This window comes from Emys orbicularis, chromosome 8 (genome assembly GCF_028017835.1).
Source record: "Emys orbicularis isolate rEmyOrb1 chromosome 8, rEmyOrb1.hap1, whole genome shotgun sequence".
NCBI lineage: Eukaryota > Metazoa > Chordata > Testudines > Emydidae > Emys > Emys orbicularis.
The window spans coordinates 24221693-24241624 of record NC_088690.1 but is presented as its reverse complement, the minus strand read 5'-3'; the positions used below and the strand labels follow the sequence as shown (position 1 = coordinate 24241624).

At 44.8% G+C, this 19932-nt stretch overlaps 1 protein-coding gene across 1 annotated transcript in view; it reads right to left on the bottom strand.

The window, feature by feature from the left end:
• ACADM (acyl-CoA dehydrogenase medium chain) overlaps positions 1-10331 on the bottom strand; it is a 41155-nt gene extending 30824 nt beyond the window's left edge. The window contains exons 1-2 of the mRNA XM_065409302.1: positions 10251-10331; positions 3819-3915 (exon numbers count right to left, since the gene is read on the bottom strand). Of these exons, the coding sequence (XP_065265374.1) occupies positions 3819-3915; positions 10251-10274 (121 nt within the window). The 5' untranslated portion in view covers positions 10275-10331. The remainder of the gene's footprint in view (positions 1-3818; positions 3916-10250) is intronic.
• Positions 10332-19932: the final 9601 nt, after the last annotated feature.

Genomic DNA, 19932 nt, shown 5'->3' with positions numbered 1-19932 from the left:
ACCCTCAGGCAGCTCCTGGTTGGCGGTGCAGTGGGGCTGAGGCAGGCTCCCTGCCTGCCCCGGCCCCACACTGCTCCTGGAAGGGGCCGACATGCCCCGGCCTGGCCCCCGGGGGAGGGGAACGTGGCTCCACGCATTGCCCCTCTCTGCAGGCACCATCCCCGCAGCTCCGATTGGCCGCAGTTCCCCATTCCCAGCCAATGGGAGCTGCGGGGGTGGTGCTTGCAGGCAGGAGCAGCACGCGGAGACCCCTGCCCCCACCCCCCCATGGGGACATGCTGCACTGGCCGCTTCTGGGAGCGGCGTGGGGCAGGCAGGGAGCCTGCCTTAGCAGCAGCCCCGCTACACCACACGCCCGGACTTTTAGCAACCGGAGATCGTGATCAACTGGGAGAAACTCCAGGATCAACCAGTCGATCGCAATCGACCGGTTGGTGACCACTGGCTTAGACCCTCCTTTTGTAAGATCAGCTTGTCTTCCCAGACTAAAGGATGAAATCTAATCTCCTTTCTACTTCTTTTATGCAGTTACAGAATATGGTCCTTTAGCCCAGAAGGTCCCCTCTTCAGAGGCTTATCTTGGGGTTACTTTGTCTTTGTAAATCTCGGGCCTGCATCTGGCCCAGACAGCAAACATAGCCTGTCTCCAAGTATGTCCATTGTTTTCTGTGCTGATTGAACTGGCCTGGAGGCATATAATACACAGTAGACAAGCAGAAAGATAAGTGTTTACTACCCACTTTCTGCCTAGAATCTGTTTATCGCCTTCCAGTGATCTGTCTTAACTTACATAATTTTCAATATACACACACAACTCCTTACGCATGATCTTCATACACATTTCATAATGGCTATGATGACCAGTGTGAAACATGCTTTCAGCAAAGATCTTACATTACTCCTTTTGGAGAATCCAGGGGATACCTATAATCCTATGTACTGTTGTGCCCTCTGTCAGTTGGCACCAAGAGGTTTCTGGGTCACAGTGGGGGAGACATTAAAAAAAAATTAGTTTATTATCAAAATGAATAATACAAGGAACACTGTACTGATTGGAATAGAGAAGGGGGATGAGGAATGTGAGGGCTTGGTGGATTCCTGCCCCCTAGTTCCAAGGTTCCTGACATATTGCACAGAATACAGGGCCTTGTCTTTAAGCAACAGTCTGCTACACAGAAGATACAGACGTTCCAGATGTCTTTTCTTTGGAGGTTGCTCAACCAACTACTAAATATTTATTGCAATTGCATCTACACAATCAAATCAAGTGCGTTAGTCCAAGTATCAAACATTTAATACCGGACAGAAAAGCATTGTGCAAGTCCACAAGGGGCAGGCTTACCAATGGATAAAGCCTACAAGTATGTGGCCTACATCTTCTAACTGACAATAGCAGCAAAGTGGGGAGTCACAAAGGAGCTACTTATAGTCATTAACAGCACATGTGATCACGCCACATCTGAAGCAATTGAACTTTACCCAAAGATGACATGGAAGGTCAAAACTTGGGGGTTGGAATGTTGGATCTCTCACGATATAGGCACTGGCTATGTTTGAAGCTTGTCCTTGCCACCTAGTATGTGCCCTGAGGGTGATATTGAGTTTCCTTAGGAGAATTGTCCAAATGGGATGCCGTGGGCTAAGACATTGTTTCAAGGGATTAAACACATCTTTAAACAAGGGTATGTCAAGGCTGTATCCCTACTTTGAACTTTAGGGTACAAATGTAGGGGCCTGCATGAAAACTTCTAAGCTTATCTACCAGCTTAGCTCTGGTCCGCTGCCACCATCTTAAGAATTCCCTCCCTGGGAAGCCTTGAGAAACCTTTCACCAATTCCCTGGTGAATACAGATCCAAACTCCTTGGAGTTTAAACAAGGAGAAATTGACCCTTCCCCCCTCCTTCCTTTCACCAACTCCTGGTGAATACAGATCCAAACCCCCTTTGGATCTTAAAACAAGGAGAAATCAATCAGGTTCTTAAAAAGAAGGCTTTTAATTAAAGAAAAAGGTAAAAATCATCTCTGTAAAATCAGTATGGAAAATAACTTTACAGGGTAATCAAACTTAAAGAGCTCAGAGGAATCCCCTCTGTCTTAGGTTCAAAGTATAGCAAACAAGATAAGCACTTTAGTAAAAGGTACATTTACAAGTTGAGAAAACAAAGTAAATCTAAGACGCCTTGCCTGGCTTTTACTTACAATTTTGAAATAAGAGAGACTTGTTTAGAAAGATGGGGAGAACCTGGATTGATGTCTGGTCCCTCTCAGTCCCAAGAGCGAACAACAACTTAAACAAAGGACACACACAAAAACCTTTCCCCCCCCAAGATTTGAAAGTATCTTGTCCCCTTATTGGTCCTTGGGGTCAGGTGTCAGCCAGGTTACCCGAGCTTCTTAACCCTTTACAGGTAAAAGGATTTGGAGTCTCTGGCTAGGAGGGATTCCATAGCACTGTACACAGGAGAGCTGTCACCCTTCCCTTTATAGTTATGACAGGTAGATATGGCATGTCTTGCACCTTAAGGAGTAAATTCTGCAAGGCAACTTGTCAGCTGATGTCAGGAGGGGCGATGTTAGACAGAACCAGCAGCAAGGCCAGGATGGGCAGTCTCATAGTACCTGTTATTACACCTATGGTTTCATTCTGCTGAGTGCCTATTAGTCCTTTGTGAAAAGAGCTGAGCCATACTGGGAGCAATATCCTGCTACAGAATAGCTCAAGCAAACCCAGAATTTTTTAGTGGGGTATAATGCAGTTATGTTCTCATCATATACCCTGCTTTGGCAGGGGAAACCAAAGCTGCAACTATCAGGCCAAGTCTTTCAGATCCAGCCAGCATGGACCGTCAAGCTTCCTCAGCGAATCAAATACTGAACAGTCCCAGTTCAGCTTAATGTTAACAATGCAGCAGAAATCAGGTATTTTCAAAGCAGTACATCTCATACTCTTCCAAATATCTAGCTACCGCCTCTCCAACAACAACACTTCAATTATAATTATGTGCTCATATCAGGATGAACTCGTACACCTGCTAAATTATTTGAATTTATTATGTCATTAGACTACAATGTATCATAACCACTGGACAGGTAGTAAGTTGAAAAGTTAAGATGGTTATACTGTTACAGGAAGCCCTTGTTGAGCCACTTTCATCTCAAGTTAAAGGATGCCTCTATTTAAAGAGTTCATATAAACTTGATGTATGACACTTCAAAAGAGAGAAACTACGGGTCCAAAACATTGTCAGGACCAAGCCACTACTATATCTCTCTCATTACTAATGAAAACTACACATGAAAACAGATGAGAGAATCACACTTCTGTATGTGGTTACAAAAAGTGACCTGAGCTAACTTTTGAAAATCTAAATTGTTATAACTTAAATTACATCTAAACCATATTCTTTCAAATATAACAGTTTTCATGCTCCTTTAAGACTATTTGTATTTCAAAAGAAAGCCATTTGAGTTAGTTATTCAAGGGCAGAAAGATTCCACCACTGAAAAACTCCAAAAGAAGTTGAGTTTTGTTCTTTTTAAATCCAACTCTACATACATACACACACGGATTTTCTGACCTGACCAAGAAAGGAATTTTGGCTCTTAAAAATATTTTTTAAAAGAAAGAGAATAATCAATGAAAATAGGGCTTTCGTATGAAAGTGTTTTCTCAACCTGAACTACAGCATCACCCTGCATTGCAATAACATGGAACACATTCCTGAGCTATTGCAGGACAGTTACTTTCTCCAGATTGTAACAAATTTTAGATATAAACTGCTTAGCAACATTGCTTCAGACCCACAGAGTACTTACCAAAACTAAAGCCAGCTCCAGGTTTAATTTGATGTGACACTTGAGCAGCTTGACTAGATTGTGATCTCCAGCCACATTGAGCAATGCTTTGAAGCACCTGTTTAAAATAAAGGAATATGAGATTTAACATGCTCACAATGCAAAGCTTCTTGGAGCCTTAAGAACTACTGGATTGGTTTATAACACATTAAAATTTAAATACAGACACACATTCATCTTTCTAAACAATACTGCATCAAGTGTTGCAAAATAATTACAAGTGTTTTTTAAAGTTTTGGCTATTTTAGGTCCTGATCCTGCAACGTGTAGCACATGGGCAGACTGCTTGTCTGCATGGAACCCAAGACTTCAGTGGGGCTGTGTGTAGGTCCAGCAGTCCAACTATGCACTGCATGTTGCAGCACTGGGGCCTTGAAAAAGGAGAAGAAGAAAAAAGTGTAATATAAGCACTGATTTTTTTTCTCCTGTTTTAAATTAACCTTTTACATGTATTTACAACCTTAATGCCAGTTTAATAATATTCTGCCTAGAAATCAGCATTTGCCAGAATATATTGTTTGGAAAATCTCAATCTGAGAAATTCATGGAGCATGCGTTATTTCTGTTTGCTTTTTTGGTAAGGAACTACTACCCCAGATGGCTAGTGATCTATGGTCACTTTGCTCCAGAAGTTTGTGACTCAGCAGTAAATATGGAGTTTATTTTCCTCTCTAAAGTTGATCATTGACTTTTTCCATTCCATTTTTCTGCTGTGCTTCTTATGTTCTTTGCTTCCTAGGTGGTGGGAGGTATATTGTTTATTATAGCATAAGGCATGCTGTGAACAGAAGTACAGTGCTTAACCACCACAAGATTCCACCATGCAATTTCTGCTTAAGACTGATGAGATAGCGCCAACATTTCCTCAAAGAAGAAAAACACACAGATTTTTCAAGGGTTTTCTTTTTTGGGGGTGGGGGTGGGAGCCGGGGGTGAAGAGGGGAGAGCAGCAGTGAACTGGATCAAATGAAGCACGCACAGTGAAAAGCAATTTGATAAGTCCAGCAAAGTAAGTATGAGCTGGTCCTCGATTTGGCAGTTTAGTGTTCAGACTTTGTGTAAAAGTCAACTGCATGAGACTTTTAAGAGCATACTTTGCAAACAATATTAAACCCACTGAACATTCCTTTGAGAATACAGTTACATATGTGTCATGAACATACAGCTACGGGTAGCATAAAATCCCTCCTTTACCTGTAAAAGGTTAAGAAGCTCAAATAATCTGGTTGGCACCTGACCAAAAGGACCAATAAGGGGAGAAGTTACTTTCAAATCTGTGGGGGAAGGTTTTTGCTTGGTGCTGCGTGTGTTGTTCTCTCTGAGACAAAGAGAGAGACCAAGCAAGTAATCCAGCTCCTACTGAAATACTATTTCTGTAATATTAGATGTAAGTAATAGCAAGGAAATGCGTTATATTTTCTTTTGGTTTAGCTTGTGAATTTTCCCTATGCTAAGAGTGAGGTTTATGCCTGTTCTTTTTTTTAAACTTTAAAGTTTTGCCTAGAGGGGAATCCTCTGTGTTTAAATCTTATTACCCTGTAAAATTACCTTCCATCCTGATTTTACAGAGGTGCTTCTTTTTTTCTTTGTAATAAAGTTTTGTTTTTAAGAATCTGATTGGTTTTTAGTGTCCTAAAAACCCAAGGGTCTGGTCTGTGCTCACCTTGGTTACCTATTTGGTTTGGTATATTATTCTCAAGCCTCCCCAAGAAAGGGGGTGAAGGGGCTTGGGTGGATATTTTGGGGAAACAGGAGCTCCAAGTGGTCCTTTTCCTGAATCTTTGTCTAACTCACTTGGTGGTGGCAGCGATACCATCCCAGGGCAAGGAATTTGTGCCTTGGGGAAGTTTTTAACCTAAACTGGTGGAATTATAAGCTTAGGGGGTCTTTCATGCGGGTCCCCACATCTGTACCTCAGAGTTCAAAGTGGGGAGGGAATCTTGACAATATGGAACAATGAATTTGACCAAATGTAAGTTACTTACAGCACAGCATTTCACCTTCCTAAGAGGTCCCTCCCTTTACTGATTTCTAAGATAAGCTGAACATAAGACATCATAGTGTTTCAATAAATGACATAGTAATGACAAGTCATCTTTAAAGACTATATAATGCCATAATTAGACACTTTCTTAGTAGCAAGGATTTTGTTTTGGCTAAAAGGTCCATCATTCTCTTGATAAGTATAGAAGATAACACATGATCTGTCAGATGCCTGGAAACAGCATAACAGACACATAGTATGCAGCATTAAAATGTTTGATTCATCAAACTAATGCAGAAAACACTACAATTACTTCATTGGAGACTATGGCAAACAATCGTCAAATCTCAGAAAGGAAGAAAGCAGAGTGCTCGTTTGATGGCAGAAGAAACATGGTGGGACACAAAATTAGACTAGCAACCAGACTGAAGATACAAAATGAAGTTCCACTGATCAAATTTTCTATAAAAACTGCCTCCCAAAAATTACAAGTTAAAATAGACGTGGTAGTTAGAGAGCAATTAAGAGGTATACACAAGGAAAAAATCCTTTCTGAGTTTTTTTTTTTTTTTTTTTTTTAAATAGATGGACAGTTTTGAAGGTAAGGAGATACAGGAAGACAACTTCAGATGGCAAGAGAAGAGAAGCAAGCTATAGTATACTTGAATGTTGCATAACCATCTTGAATTGGTAAGTAAGCAAGTTATTAATAGTTCCCTAATTCATTCCTCTGTAAGAAATTATTTGATTACTTATGTTATAAGTCCTCACTCTTTGAGTAGGAAGTTATGAATTCTTGGAGGCTTTATCTTTTGGATAGTGTGTTCAGTTAAAATGTGACAGTTTGTTACTTCACAAAGAAGCATGGAAAATTTTATAGAAAAACAATACTGCCCTTATCCCTACCTTGAAGAGACGGGGATGAGGGGAGGGAAGTTATGTCTACTGTGAAATAAATTGTGTACTTCACTTTCTTATATTTCTGTCTATGGGCCAAATGACTGCTATGATTATTGATACAGCACACAGAACCATGCAAAATTGTCTAAAAATGTCTAAGTGACAGATCTGAAACACGTTAAGGACTTGGATCCTTCAAATTTTCTTGATTTCAATGTCACTGACTAGGACGGTATACTTTATTATATCAGGACAGCTGTTTTTGGAAAGACTTTTTCTAATTTTCATCTTGCCAAAAGTTTGTAACCATTTCTTTTGGATGCAGCCCTTGCGGCAGTCACTCATGCCTTTGGGAATCTAATGGCTTTGTTTAGGCTAGGAAAAGGGATTGACTTTGGGTTGGACTTAGCTCTTACCTAGGCTATAACTCAACCTGCTAAAATCATGCTAAACACACTACCCTGCATCTACACAAGGAAAAGCAGTCAACTTTCCAAAACTATCTTAGCTAAGCCCACCCCTATACTCACCCTTTTTCCTAATCAAGACAAAGCTGAGTAGTGGAGTACTACAATGCGTTTTACATAGAGGTATACCTTAAGTGAACCCAGGGTACGTCTACACTACAATGTAAGCCCAGGCTCAGACTCAAGATTGCTTCCAATCCCCCATTCCGCCTACACACAAATCTCTCAGATGTAGACTCGGACCAAGGCTTCTGGGACCTGGGGGGTGGGGAGGAGAAGAAAGGCAAACTATGGACAGGAGTCCCATCAATGGCCCTGGTGCAGTCAGGAAACCCCATTTTCTCCAAGCCAGCAATTAGTTCAGGAATATTTTTGTGCCCACCACCTTGCAGTAAACCATGTGCCTCATTGCCTCAGAAACCTTCACCACCACTTTACTCATAGTCGACTTTCCAACATCAAACTGGTTGGCAACAGACCTGAGGCAGTATGAGGTAGCCAGGTTCCAGTTATAGCAACCTGCTTCTAGATGGCAAGAGCTCCCTCGTGCAGGTGTCTTTACACCTGAGAGTCAGGGCAAGCTGCTCAAAAAGCTCCAGAAATGTAGCTTTCTTCATCTGAAAGTTCTGAACCCACTGCTGGTCATCCCAGATCTGCATGTGATCCCACCAGTCTGTGCTTGTGGCCCTACACCAGAAGCACTGGTCTATGTAGGGAGCATAAGCAGCTATGCTGAGTGTATTGAGCGGTAACAGCCAATGCGAGTCTGCCATCCCAGCATACTCTTCCTCCTCTGCCACCTTCTGCTCTATCATAAAATCTGTCACATGTCTTTGGTGGGTCAAAAAATGCCACCAAAATGTCCACCAGCACCTCTTAGATGCTCCACCTGCTTCCTGAGGAAAGAGTGAACGCGCACGCAAGCGAAGTTCTTGAAAAGGGGTCTCCTCCATGTTGCTAGGCAGGATGTGTTGATGGGCTGTTCAAACTTCCTGTAATGTGCAGGGTGGGCAGTAAAGTTTTCCCACAATGCACCACACACCAAGGGTTAGAGTGGCCACATTTTGGGAGGGCACTAGAGAATCTGAGATATTGTTGGCTTGACTCAGGTCTGTGAGCTGCAGAGTGGACTCCAGAGCCAGAGGTTTGAGCCCTGGCTAGAAAATTGTTAATGTAGGGTTAAGAATTACTATAGATGCACAAGCCCCAGGTTCTCTAACACAGGTCAGCTGACTCACATCCCACTAACCCTGGGCTTACATTGCAGCATAGACATACCCCCAGAGGCTGAAGCTGGTGCAGAACTGGCAAGCACCTTATTATGTGGCACAGCTTGCTGCAAGTACAGAACATCAACTTTCCATGATTGGCATTTGTTGCCTGTTAGCTTTGAGGTGAATTTTAAGGTGTTAGGTTTGATCTGTAAAACACTAAATGGCATGGGACTTTTCTCCCTGCGTGACATTGCCACAGCCACAGTCAGCAGAGGTGGTCAAGTTGGTATAAAAGAGAGAGTTGCTGCCAGGAGGGGAACTCATCTACAGAAGTTGTTTACCTTGCTAATCTCGAATACCTAAATTTGTTGATCATCACAGTCAGCTGCAAGAACCATCTATTTACCTAGGATTTCAGAGTGGCAGGGCTATAATAAAGGCTGGTATTTGTGGTAAATAGGGTATTTTGACATCTTTGGAGTAAATATTTTCTGGCTTGAGGGTGATAAGTAGCTGCTAGTTCAAGTAGAATTTATTTTCTTGTATAGAACTGTATTTTTAATTTCTAGAGAAAGTGATTAGAACCTAGCATAAATTCTTTTTACAGCACTATAAATAAAATTAAAATATATAATTAGAGATGTATGTTTAAGGAGATACCTCCTTGTCACATATTTTCAAAAATCCAAAGCGTTGTTCTCTTATTAGTGATCACTTCTGTTTAGTCTGAAGCAGAAGTTATGTTTATTCATTATTTTTTCCTCCAGGGATTTAGTGTCTTGGACTCCTCTAGCATTTCCCACACCAGCAGAAGAGCCCCAAGGTTGTGTAACACATGCTGGTAAACACTAAACAAAAGACAGAGAAACAGCCTTTTGGAAGTTTAACACCTGAACTGTTCAAACATTAATCTGTCTCCAAACACTGAGGCACAAACACAGAACAGGGAAAGGACTCCAGGAGTCTGCAATTCTTCACTCTCCAGTGCACCTGCTCCACGGGGCTTAGCTTTAGAAAGCATTGTCATTTCTAAAAGCCACACTCCGGAGAAGAGCAAGAGGCCAGTTGAGTGAAGCCTTCTTGCAGAATTTATTAGAGCCAGGAGTAGAGGGGGAGAAGAATGACTTGGTCAAACAGCGGTGTACATTCTATCAGGATGGCGCACAAATACACACACCCAGCCTAAGCCTCAGCTCTGTCCTCTTTCTCCCCACACTCAGGGACTAATGATTCAATGGACGTCAGCGTCTTCCACATTCCTCTCCACAGTTTCCCCCCTAATATACCCAGGACCCCAGCGTCTCCTTTGCCTTGCCTTCTATCCCCCAGCACGAGCCCTCCCTTCATGACCTGACCATTCTGGGGCCCAGGCGGGGGCCGGAGTGACACACACCGGTGTGTGTCACTCCGGCCCCCGCCTGGGCCCCAGAATCTTTTCCTCCCCCCATTTCCTTCGATCCTAGGCTCTCATCACCGCCATCTGTACCCCCTTGTGAGCCGCAGCTGCAGGGGCGGGGCCTCCACTTCAGGCTCTGACCCTTGCACCTTCCCTCAGAACCGATCACAGTGTGCGCATGTCTGAGCCTCAGGTGCTCCCCAGTAACCCCCATTTCCTGAGCCGCAATATATCTCCTTCTCTTGCGGCCGGGGTGACCCATGTCCCCCCGGGGCCGCCCCCCGCTTCTCTTCCCCCCGGGGTGACTCATGTCCGTCCCCCGGGGCCGCTCCCCCCACCTCTCCCGCGGCCGGGGCCTGCACTGCCCCAGTCCCACCTCCCCAGCGCCAGGCCTGTTTCTCTTTCCCCGCCGGGCCAATTCCTCCTCCTCACCCGGGTGACCCTCAGCGCAGACATCTTGATGGGCGCTGCTATCGAGCACGAGCTGACCCCGCCGGCTGCAGGCGACGAGCAGTGTCCGCTGGGCTCCGCCTACGGGGCGGGGCTGAGAGACTGGGCCCGTTGAACAGCTCGGGGGCGGGGCTGGGTTCGGGGGCGGGCTCAAAGTTCCACGTTCAACGTGCACCCGACAGCCAGCGGGCCAAGGGGCCGGCCAGGGGCCCAGGGCTCACCCTGGTCGCGGAGAAGGGCAGCGTCCCGAGAGTGGCGCTGGGCAGAGGGGGGAAGAGGAGACTGTAGGTGAGAGGGCCAGGCTTGGGTGGGGGGTCAGGTTTCGGAGGGGCTTACCTTTTCAGGGGGGTCTGAGTCCCTCTCCCCCCCCCCCCCCCCGTTAGCCCTGCCTGTTTTGAGTGAGGAGCTTAGAACAGGAATGCATTCGGAGCATGCACTCCCTGCATGACTGCTTGGGGTGCGAAGCTGAGAACGGGTATGCTCAACACACACATCTCAGACTCTCCTGAACTGGAGAGTGGAGAAGGGAACACCTGACTGGAGCAGTTCACACATCTCACAGCTATTGTTTCAGGCTGTATTCATCTCCATTGGGTATTCTCTTTCAGAGATGAAGCTCAGCCCTGTTGTTGAACCAATCCTTGCTGCTGTCAAGTTGCCCTGTGTATGGCTTCATAAGCTGTGGTATTAAGGGATAGGTGGCATCTCCCAGGATCACAATGGGCATTTTGACTTCCCCTATGGTGATCTTCTGGTCTGGGAAGAAAGTCCCTGCTTGCAGCTTCCTGAACAGGCCAGTGTTCTGAAAGATGCGTGCGTCATGCACCTTTCCGGACCAGCCTGCGTTAATGTCCGTGTAACGTCCACTGTGATCCACAAGCGCCTGGAGAACCATTGAGAAATACCCCTTGCAATTAGTGTACTTGGTGGCCAGGTGGTCTGGTGCCAGCATTGGAATATGCGTGCCATCTATTGCCCCTACACAGTTAGGGAAGCCCATTTGTGCAAAGCCATCTACAGTGTCACGTTGCCCAGAGTCATGGTCTTTCGGAGCAGGATGTAATTAATGGCCCTGCAGACCTCCATCAACACAAGTCCAACGGTAGACTTTCCCATTCCGAACTGGTGAGCAACCGATCTATAGCAGTCTGGAATAACCAGCTTCCACAGTGCAATCGCCACACACTTCTCCAATGGCAGGGCAGCTCTCATTCTCGTGTCTTGTGCTGCAGGGCTGGGGTGAGCTCATCACACATTCCCGTGGATTGTGACTTTCCTTATCCAAAAGTTCTGCAGCCACTGCTCATCATCCCAGACGTGCATGATGATGTGATCCCACCACTCAGTGCTTGTTTCCCGAGCCCAGTAGCGGTGTTCCACCTCCGTGAATGCCACAAGCAATCTTGTGTTGTAGCTACTACACGTGACGAGATCAATGTCGCACTCCTCTTGCCTTTGTAGTTTAAGGAATAACTCCACTGTCACTCGTGACATGTTGGTCAGTGCGAGCAGCATACTGGTCAACAGTTCGGGATCTATTTCTGCAGCCCAAAGAGGCAGGGCGCGCAGTACACAAACCATTGAAAGATGGCGCCAAATGCGGATGGAAGCACAGGGATTGTTGGGATGCGAAGCAATGCATCAAGGGGCATTAGGCCAGGACCCAAGATGCCCCGTGACCCCCTCTGCCTTCCCAGAACTCTTAGCGGCAGAAGAGGTACTCTGTGGGATAGCTGCCCAGAGTGCACCACTCCAAATACCACTGCAAGTAACTCCCAGCGCTGTAACTCTGCCAGTGTAGACATGCCCTAAGTGACATAAATTACACCAACAGATGCGTCGGTGTGGACAGCGCTATGTCGGTAGGAGACGCTCTCCTGCGAACATAGCTACCGCTGCTGGTTGGGGGTGGTTGACTATGTAGCCAGCATAGAGCGACTGTAAGGGAGATCTTACAGTGGCGCAACTGCATCCATACAGCTGTGCCACTTTAACATCTCTAGTCTAGACTGAGCAAGTGCAGAATGACTGTTGAGTGTGCTTTTGGCTATTTAAAAGCCCACTGGCGCTGCCTCTGTGGGAAGCTGCATCTGGCCAATGACAATATTCCTATCCTTATAGCCGCGTGCTGTACGCTCCATAATTTGTGAAGGGAAGGGTGAAAGCTTCACTCAGGGCTGGCCTGCAGAGGCTCAGCGCCTGGAGGCTGAATTTGAACAGCCAGAGACCAGGGCTATTAGGGGGGCGCAGCGCGGGGCCACAAGGATCAGGGATGCCTTGAGGCAGCAATTTGAAGCTGAAAGCCACTAATATTTGTTGCTATGCTCGGGGGTGCAGTGCTTGTAATGCTAGGAGGTGATTGGTGCAGATGATACAATTATGTTATACCCACATATTGTATGTTGCTTTGCAGGGCTCTTTTTGCTTTCAATTAATAGGATAAAGTTCAGGAGCACTTGTGGCACCTTAGAGACTAACAAATTTATTAGAGCATAAGCTTTCGTGGGCTACAGCCCACTTCTTCGGATGCATTGGCCAAACCGGACAGTCTCTATGCAAAAGAATTAATGGACACAAATCTGACATCAGGAATCATAATACTCAAAAACCAGTGGGAGAACACTTTAACCTGTCTGGTCATTCAATGACAGACCTGCGGGTGGCTATTTTACAACAGAAAAACTTCAAAAACAGACTCCCAATGAGAGACTGCTGAGCTGGAATTGATATGCAAACTAGATACAATCAAATTAGGATTGAATAAAGACTGGGAATGGCTGAGCCATTACAAACATTGAATCTATCTCCCCTTGTAAGTATTCTCACACTTCTTATCAAACTGTCTGTACTGGGCTATCTTGATTATCACTTCAAAAGTTTTTTTTTTTCTCTTACTTAATTGGCCTCTCAGAGTTGGTAAGACAACTCCCACCTGTTCATGCTCTCTGTATGTGTGTATATATATCTCCTCAATATATGTTCCATTCTATATGCATCCGAAGAAGTGGGCTGTAGCCCACGAAAGCTTATGCTCTAATAAATTTGTTAGTCTCTAAGGTGCCACAAGTACTCCTGTTCTTTTTGCAGATACAGACTAACACGGCTGCTACTCTGAAACCTAGGATAAAGATGGCTTTCAAACCAACACAATTCTTTTATTAAAAAACAACAACTGGAGGAGAGTCAAACAAAAAAAACCCACATCAGCAGTGAGGGGGATGGGGGAAGGGAAGGTTCCAGGAGGAGGTGGGGTCCAGGGACAGCTAAAGATTTGTGTATGTCCAGGGATCATATCCAACCTTCTCCTTTGGAGTACAATGCGCAGGTACTGTACTTCAGCAGGGCCAAACTGCAGAGGGATGGGTGTTGAGTGCAGTGGGTACTGGGAGTCCACGACCGAGAGCCAGCGGGCCTGGGAGGGGTGGGGGAGAAGTGTGAGGGGGAGGAGTGGAATGCCGCAGGTATAGACTGGAACCAGGAGGTTGATAAGAGTGTGTTGGCGGTGTCTGGGGGGTGCATGGGAAAGAGTTTTGTGATAGCAGCTGCAGGGGAGGGTGGGTCGGAGCTGCTCGGTTTGCAGTGCTAGTATTGCCTGGAGCATGTCCGCTTGGCGCTCCATAACCTTTAAGAGCTGCTCCATGGCCTCATTCTGGCGTGCCGCATTCTCCTTTTGGTCCCTCTTCTCGCTGTCCCGCCACTCCTTCAATTCCTGTTTCTCGGTGGCGGAGTGCGTCATAACATCATGCAGAAAGTCCTCTTTAGTTCTTCTTGGCCACTTTCTAATTCTGCGCAGCCGTTCAGCCGTCGATAACAAAGAGGGAGGCTGTGCTCCCAAGGTCATCTCTGTGAAGTTTAAACGCAACATTTTACAGAAGCAGTATTGTTTGCAACACACACAACACTGATTCAGTGATTTAAAACACAGCCAGTACTCACGCACCTGTCACTAACTGGCTGACCCCAGGCAAGCACACATGAGCCACAAGGCCCCCAAAATGGTGAGTAGCCGCAGGGGCAGGGTAAATCACTCTTCCCAGACCCTGCTGTACACTGGGCACATGGCTCTTGGGGAGAGCCAGTACTGTAGGGGGGCCTGATAATCATTCCTGTCCCCACACTTTCCACAGGAGGTGATCATTATGGAAGATATCTCGCTGCTGATGGTGAGCAGGGAATCAAGGGAGGGTCTTCTCCAAGACTGCAGCTTCCACCCTGGCTCCTATGCAGCTCGCCTGTGTGCAGCAATGGTCTGCACCCCACCCCCCGTGATGGCACAATGATGCGGGAATGTTACTGTAAATGGGGCAAGAAACAAAGCAGCTCTGCTGAAGAACCTGTAGCAGCGGATCGCACAGTATCTTCATGAGAGTTTCCTGGAGATCTCTGAGGAAGATTCCCATGAAGTGAGGGAGTCAATCAACAGCCTGTTCCGCTGCTCAGACTAGGATCTGGGGTGGGGGCACTGAAGGTAATGGGGTGGGAGCTAGGATCTGGGGTGGGGGCACTGAAGGTAATGCAGACTTACACATCTGAAATCCAGAAAATGAATAGTTAATATATACATTTTCCTGGTGGGGGGTGAGGGGTGGGGCTGATCAGAGTGTGTGGGGAAGGGACCTGGGCTGGTTTGGAAGAGGGGGTCAGAGTGGAGGGACCTGGGGCATGGCTTCCCAGCCTGACTGAAGCAGGGCCTGGGCCTGGGAATCCAAGCTGGAGGTGGGTAGTGGGAATGAGGGGCCCAGCTCAGAATGCACTCAGGCTACAAAACCAAGGTAGCATGCAACCCCCACCCTAGTAAGACACTGCCCATGATATGTGTACACAGCAGCATAGGGCAGAAAATAGCAAGGAGCAATTTCTTACATGTTAATGGCTTCTACTATGCCAGCTGATGGCTTAATTGGAAGGGGAAAGGAAGCTGGAAATGTTGGTGGGGGAGGGGTACATATTGCAGGGAATGGTTGGGCAGGGGATGAAGAAGGCTTCTCTCATATACTTAGTTATTATAAGTATCATGTGATAAAACTGTCACAGTTTTGGCACATAGATTGATGAGATTCTCTCATTGGCCCTGTTAGTAACTATGCATTGCAAACATTTCAAAGCAGCACCATTATCCTCATTCTGCTATAACAAAATGTAGAGGAGCGGAAAGGAGCACAGATGACATACATACCAACTGGGTGGCCTCGTGGAAAGAACACTGGACTAGAACTATTCCTAGTCTTGCCACTGGCCTGGTGGGTGACTTTGGGCAGGTCACGTTACCTCTCTGTGCCTCAGTTTCCTTTCTGTAAAATGGGGATAATGATGTAAAGTTCTTTGAGATCTATTGCTGAAAAGTACTATATAAAAACTAGGTCTTTTGACTGTTGTCTGGCCACAGTTGTGTATCAGCTGCAGACCTATGTGAGGACTACAACTGTCTAAATGAGCACTCGCTCCTACCAACATTTCTCTTTCTGTTTAAAAAAATAGGAAATTAAAGGGCAAAAACTCAAACGTCTGAAAACTAGGAAATACAGAGTTAAGGTAAATTAAAAATACAGTTATGTGCATCCTTAACTCTACTCTGTGTGATCAATGCACCCATATCACATACGTTCCCACTCTGCCTTTTCACTGTAATGGACAGGCACTACCTGCACTCGTCCTACGCTCCAACACTGAACCTGTCCCCCAACAGAATTCCAAACTTGTAAAATTTAACAACCACTTTATACCCTTCTATCACCGCTTCACATTTGCTCACATGATATCACTTAAATCTGTTCTTTCCCTATCCATCATTAAATCCACAGATTGCTTTCATATCCCACTAGTGGGAAGAAGACCCTAATGTCCTGATACTGACACATCCTACACAATTCTATATTGAAATGGTGCAGACTGAAATGAAACCTCTTTCCTTTGATAACACTCATGGGAGGACTCAGACCCAGATCTCTTCATATCACAGTCACAGCTCTCCCAAGCTTGTCTAGTTTATTCCTCCACCATTTAAGACAATTACATTTAACAGTGAATGCAGCTGCAGTGCATGAAGCTAATTCCCAGTGGCTATTGCCAGCTCCTCGGAAGCAGAGTTAAGGTTGCATGGGCATTCTGCATTACTTGGTTTTCAGAAGGCTGAATTTTGTGAACTCCACATGCTGAAAGGGAACAAGCTATCAGCAGGCAACCTTAACACTGTGTTAACGTTTTTTGCCATTTAATTATATGATAGTTAGAAATGAAGACGTCTGTAGGAACTTTGGTTTGTTAGATGAATTAAGAACAAGAAAATGGCTAAATTTGTTGAATTGTGTTACAGGTATAAAAGACAGTTATTATTAGTGTTGTGTCATTTTTGCTCATTAAACAACAACAATAATGTGAAGATACTACTTGGGCACAGTTGTCCAGGGATGCTGGAACAATTTTTATAGGGGGGGTGCTGAGAGCTATTGAACCAAACTGTAAACCCTACATATAATGGAATCCACTTCAAGCCAGGTGATGCGGCAGCAGCACCCCCAGCACCTCGAGTTCCAGCACCTATGCAGTTGACTCCCAGATAATTATGTTTATTAATTGTATGCAAACATAAAAGACCGGGCTTAACGCATATTGCTGATCTGAGTGGTTTCTGATGGGGTATTTTAAACTGATGTTAATTTTCACATAAATTTCCCAGTAAATATGGGGCATTCGATACGAAAGTGGTGGATGCTCTAGTCTATAGATAAAAAGATTTTGTAAGGATACCTACCTATCTTTGAGTTATATATTAGGACAAACGGCCCACGGACATCATATCATCCTGTAATCACCTACAATTAATACATAATTTCTGGACTCCCAAAAAAGGTTATTGGGGATTTGAATAAAAATGCTCACTAACCACTTTCAAAATAAATATACATAGTGAATTCAATTTCTGTATAAAGGCCAAATCTAAAAATAATGTACCAAATAACCTGTTTCCCTCACTTTTTTCCCATTAATGTTTGACAGAATCCTCATTTTAAAGCAGCTTGCTAATCTGAAGACATATATGCTGGAGAGCAGTTTAGATACAGTATCAGTTTAATGGACAGGTATTTTAAATCTCCATGATTACTTTGATGAGTTTGATAAGCCATGATTGTCAGTAATTTAAAAAAAAGGCAATTTTAGGCAGGAGCGGCGCCAGGGTTTTTGCCGCCCTAGGCGGCAGCGCTCCTTCACAGTAATCGGCGGTAGCTCCTCCTCTGAAGCTGCGTTCTCGGCGGCGGGGGTCCTTCCACTCCGGGTCTTCGGGGCACTTCAGCGGCGGGTCCCAGAGCGAGTGAAGGACCTGCCGCCGAATTTCCGCTGACGACCCGGAGCGGAAGGACCCCCGCTGCCGAATTTCCACCGAGGGTGGCGAAAGGCCGCCCCCCACATCCTGCCGCCCTAGGCGACCGCCTAAGGTCGCCTAGTGGAAACGCTGGCCCTGATTTTAGGTAATAGCTTTGTATGGCCCCACATATCAGATTACTCTTGTGGTGTTTCCTTCTTATTAGAATCTTTTCTGTGTTATTTCTTGGAATATGTACTTACTGACTGATAAACAGAGGCTGATTCTGATCTCACACAGGCTTTACATCATGAGTGTAACTCCTTCGACTTCATTGAGGTCACACCTGACTTGCACCAATATAGTTGGAATCAGAATCAGGTCCATAGTCTCATTAACTAGTATCCTATAACTACTTTTGATAGATGCAGTATAGTTGTAGCCCTGTTGGTCCCAGGATATTAGAGAGACAAGGTGGGTGAGATAATTTCTTTATTGGACCAACTTCTGTTGGTGAGAGAGACAAGCTTTCAAACCACACAGAGCTCTTTTTCAGGAAGCTTGTCTCTCTCACCAACAGAAGTTGGTCCAATAAAAGAAATACCTCACCCACCTTGTCTCTTTACTTTTGATAGAGGCATTTTTCCAGGTGGAGACACTTGATTAAATAGACAGACCACTGGTTTTAACTCCTTTATCAGTACATGTTTCTGTTCTCACAAGAAACATAGTTCAATAAAAGGTCTAGCCACAATATAGGACTCTGTCTTGTTTAAGTAAATCCTCAAGATTTTGGTGTATGCTAACTATATATTTCTAATGTGCTAATCACCATACTACCTAGGTCACAAATAAAAGGATTCCAAGTTTCAGTGTTCTCTTGGAATGGCTACATCCTAAATAGGGTGGTATCCCATAGGTCATCTTCATGGGAGATATCTAGGTGAAGAAATTCATCAGTCAGTATATTATTGCCTCTATTGAGGCAATTTAACTACTTAATTTATTGAGCAGTCCACCTTTCTATCCATCTATCACCTATTTCTCTAGGTATTTATCATTGTAATAAGTGAACACCTCTGAGTGAATTTATCCTCACAACACCCCTGTGATATAGGGAATTATTATCCCCATTTTATAGTTTTGATACTGAGGCACAGAACAAAATAATGGCCTGATTTTGATAGCCTTATTTCTACTGAATAGCACCTTACTTCATGTATAGTCCAGCTGTGACTATTCATGGAGTAAGGTGCTAATAAACAGGAGTAAAGGTTTCAGGATCTGGCTATAAGGATGGGATTCACAAGGTATTTAGGCACCTAGTTTCAATTGAAATCAATAGGAAGTTAGGTGCCTAAATACTTTTTTGAATCCCACCCTAAGTAACTTTCTCAAGATGACACAGAAGTCTGTGGCAAAGCTATGAATTGAACTCATGCTGTGCATGTCTTACATTGGGACAATTTCTATTTCAGTGATGTCCCTTTGATGTAGCACCCTTCCTTGACTGAGCATGGCCCAATGAAACTGTAGAAAGCTGCTGTAGAAGTAGAAAGAAACGTTTTTTAAAAATTGGTAGGACAGTCACAGTTTTCGTAATCTGGCCCTGCATCTTGCAGGCTTTTTAAAAATCTTATATTTACTTCTGGTTTGACACAACAGCAGTTTGTCCACATCTTTGAGTTGCAATATGGGGACAGGCTGATGCAAATATCTTGTCATGCAGTTTAAAAATAAGCAGATGTCCTTACTGACAGTCACAACCTTAACATTACATAAAACTGAAATGAGAGAGCTGTACAGAAATCATTCTAGACAAAAGATACCTACTGCCCGTTACGGGTCCTACACCACTGTGTAATATCCACATTGAGTTGGTTAAAGCACTCAAGCCTAGCCTACACTAAATGGTTAGATTGAAGTAAGCTGCCTTGTGTCAACCTAGCTGTGGAAGAGTCTTCAATTAAATTTGGTTCCCACTGACATAAGGGCCTCTCTACTCCAATTTAGTAACACCACCTCCCAGAGCGGCATAGAGACATGGTCGATGTAATTAGGTCAACACGGTGTCAGTGTAGACACTGTGCTGCTTACATCGACTCTTACTGGCTTTCAGGAGCCATCTCAGAATGCCCCGCACTGACAATACAATCAATACAAGTGCTACTAGTGAGGTTGCGCACCACCGACACAAGGAGCCAAGTGTGCGCGCACACAAACGATTTAATAACTGTGGTGGCTGTATGCTAATCTAAATTAGGTCGACATAATTTTGTAATGTAGACATGGCCTCAGGGTCTTCTATGGACCTATCCAGCAAGCGTCCTCTCCTGTTATTATTCACCCCGTCCTCCACAGTAA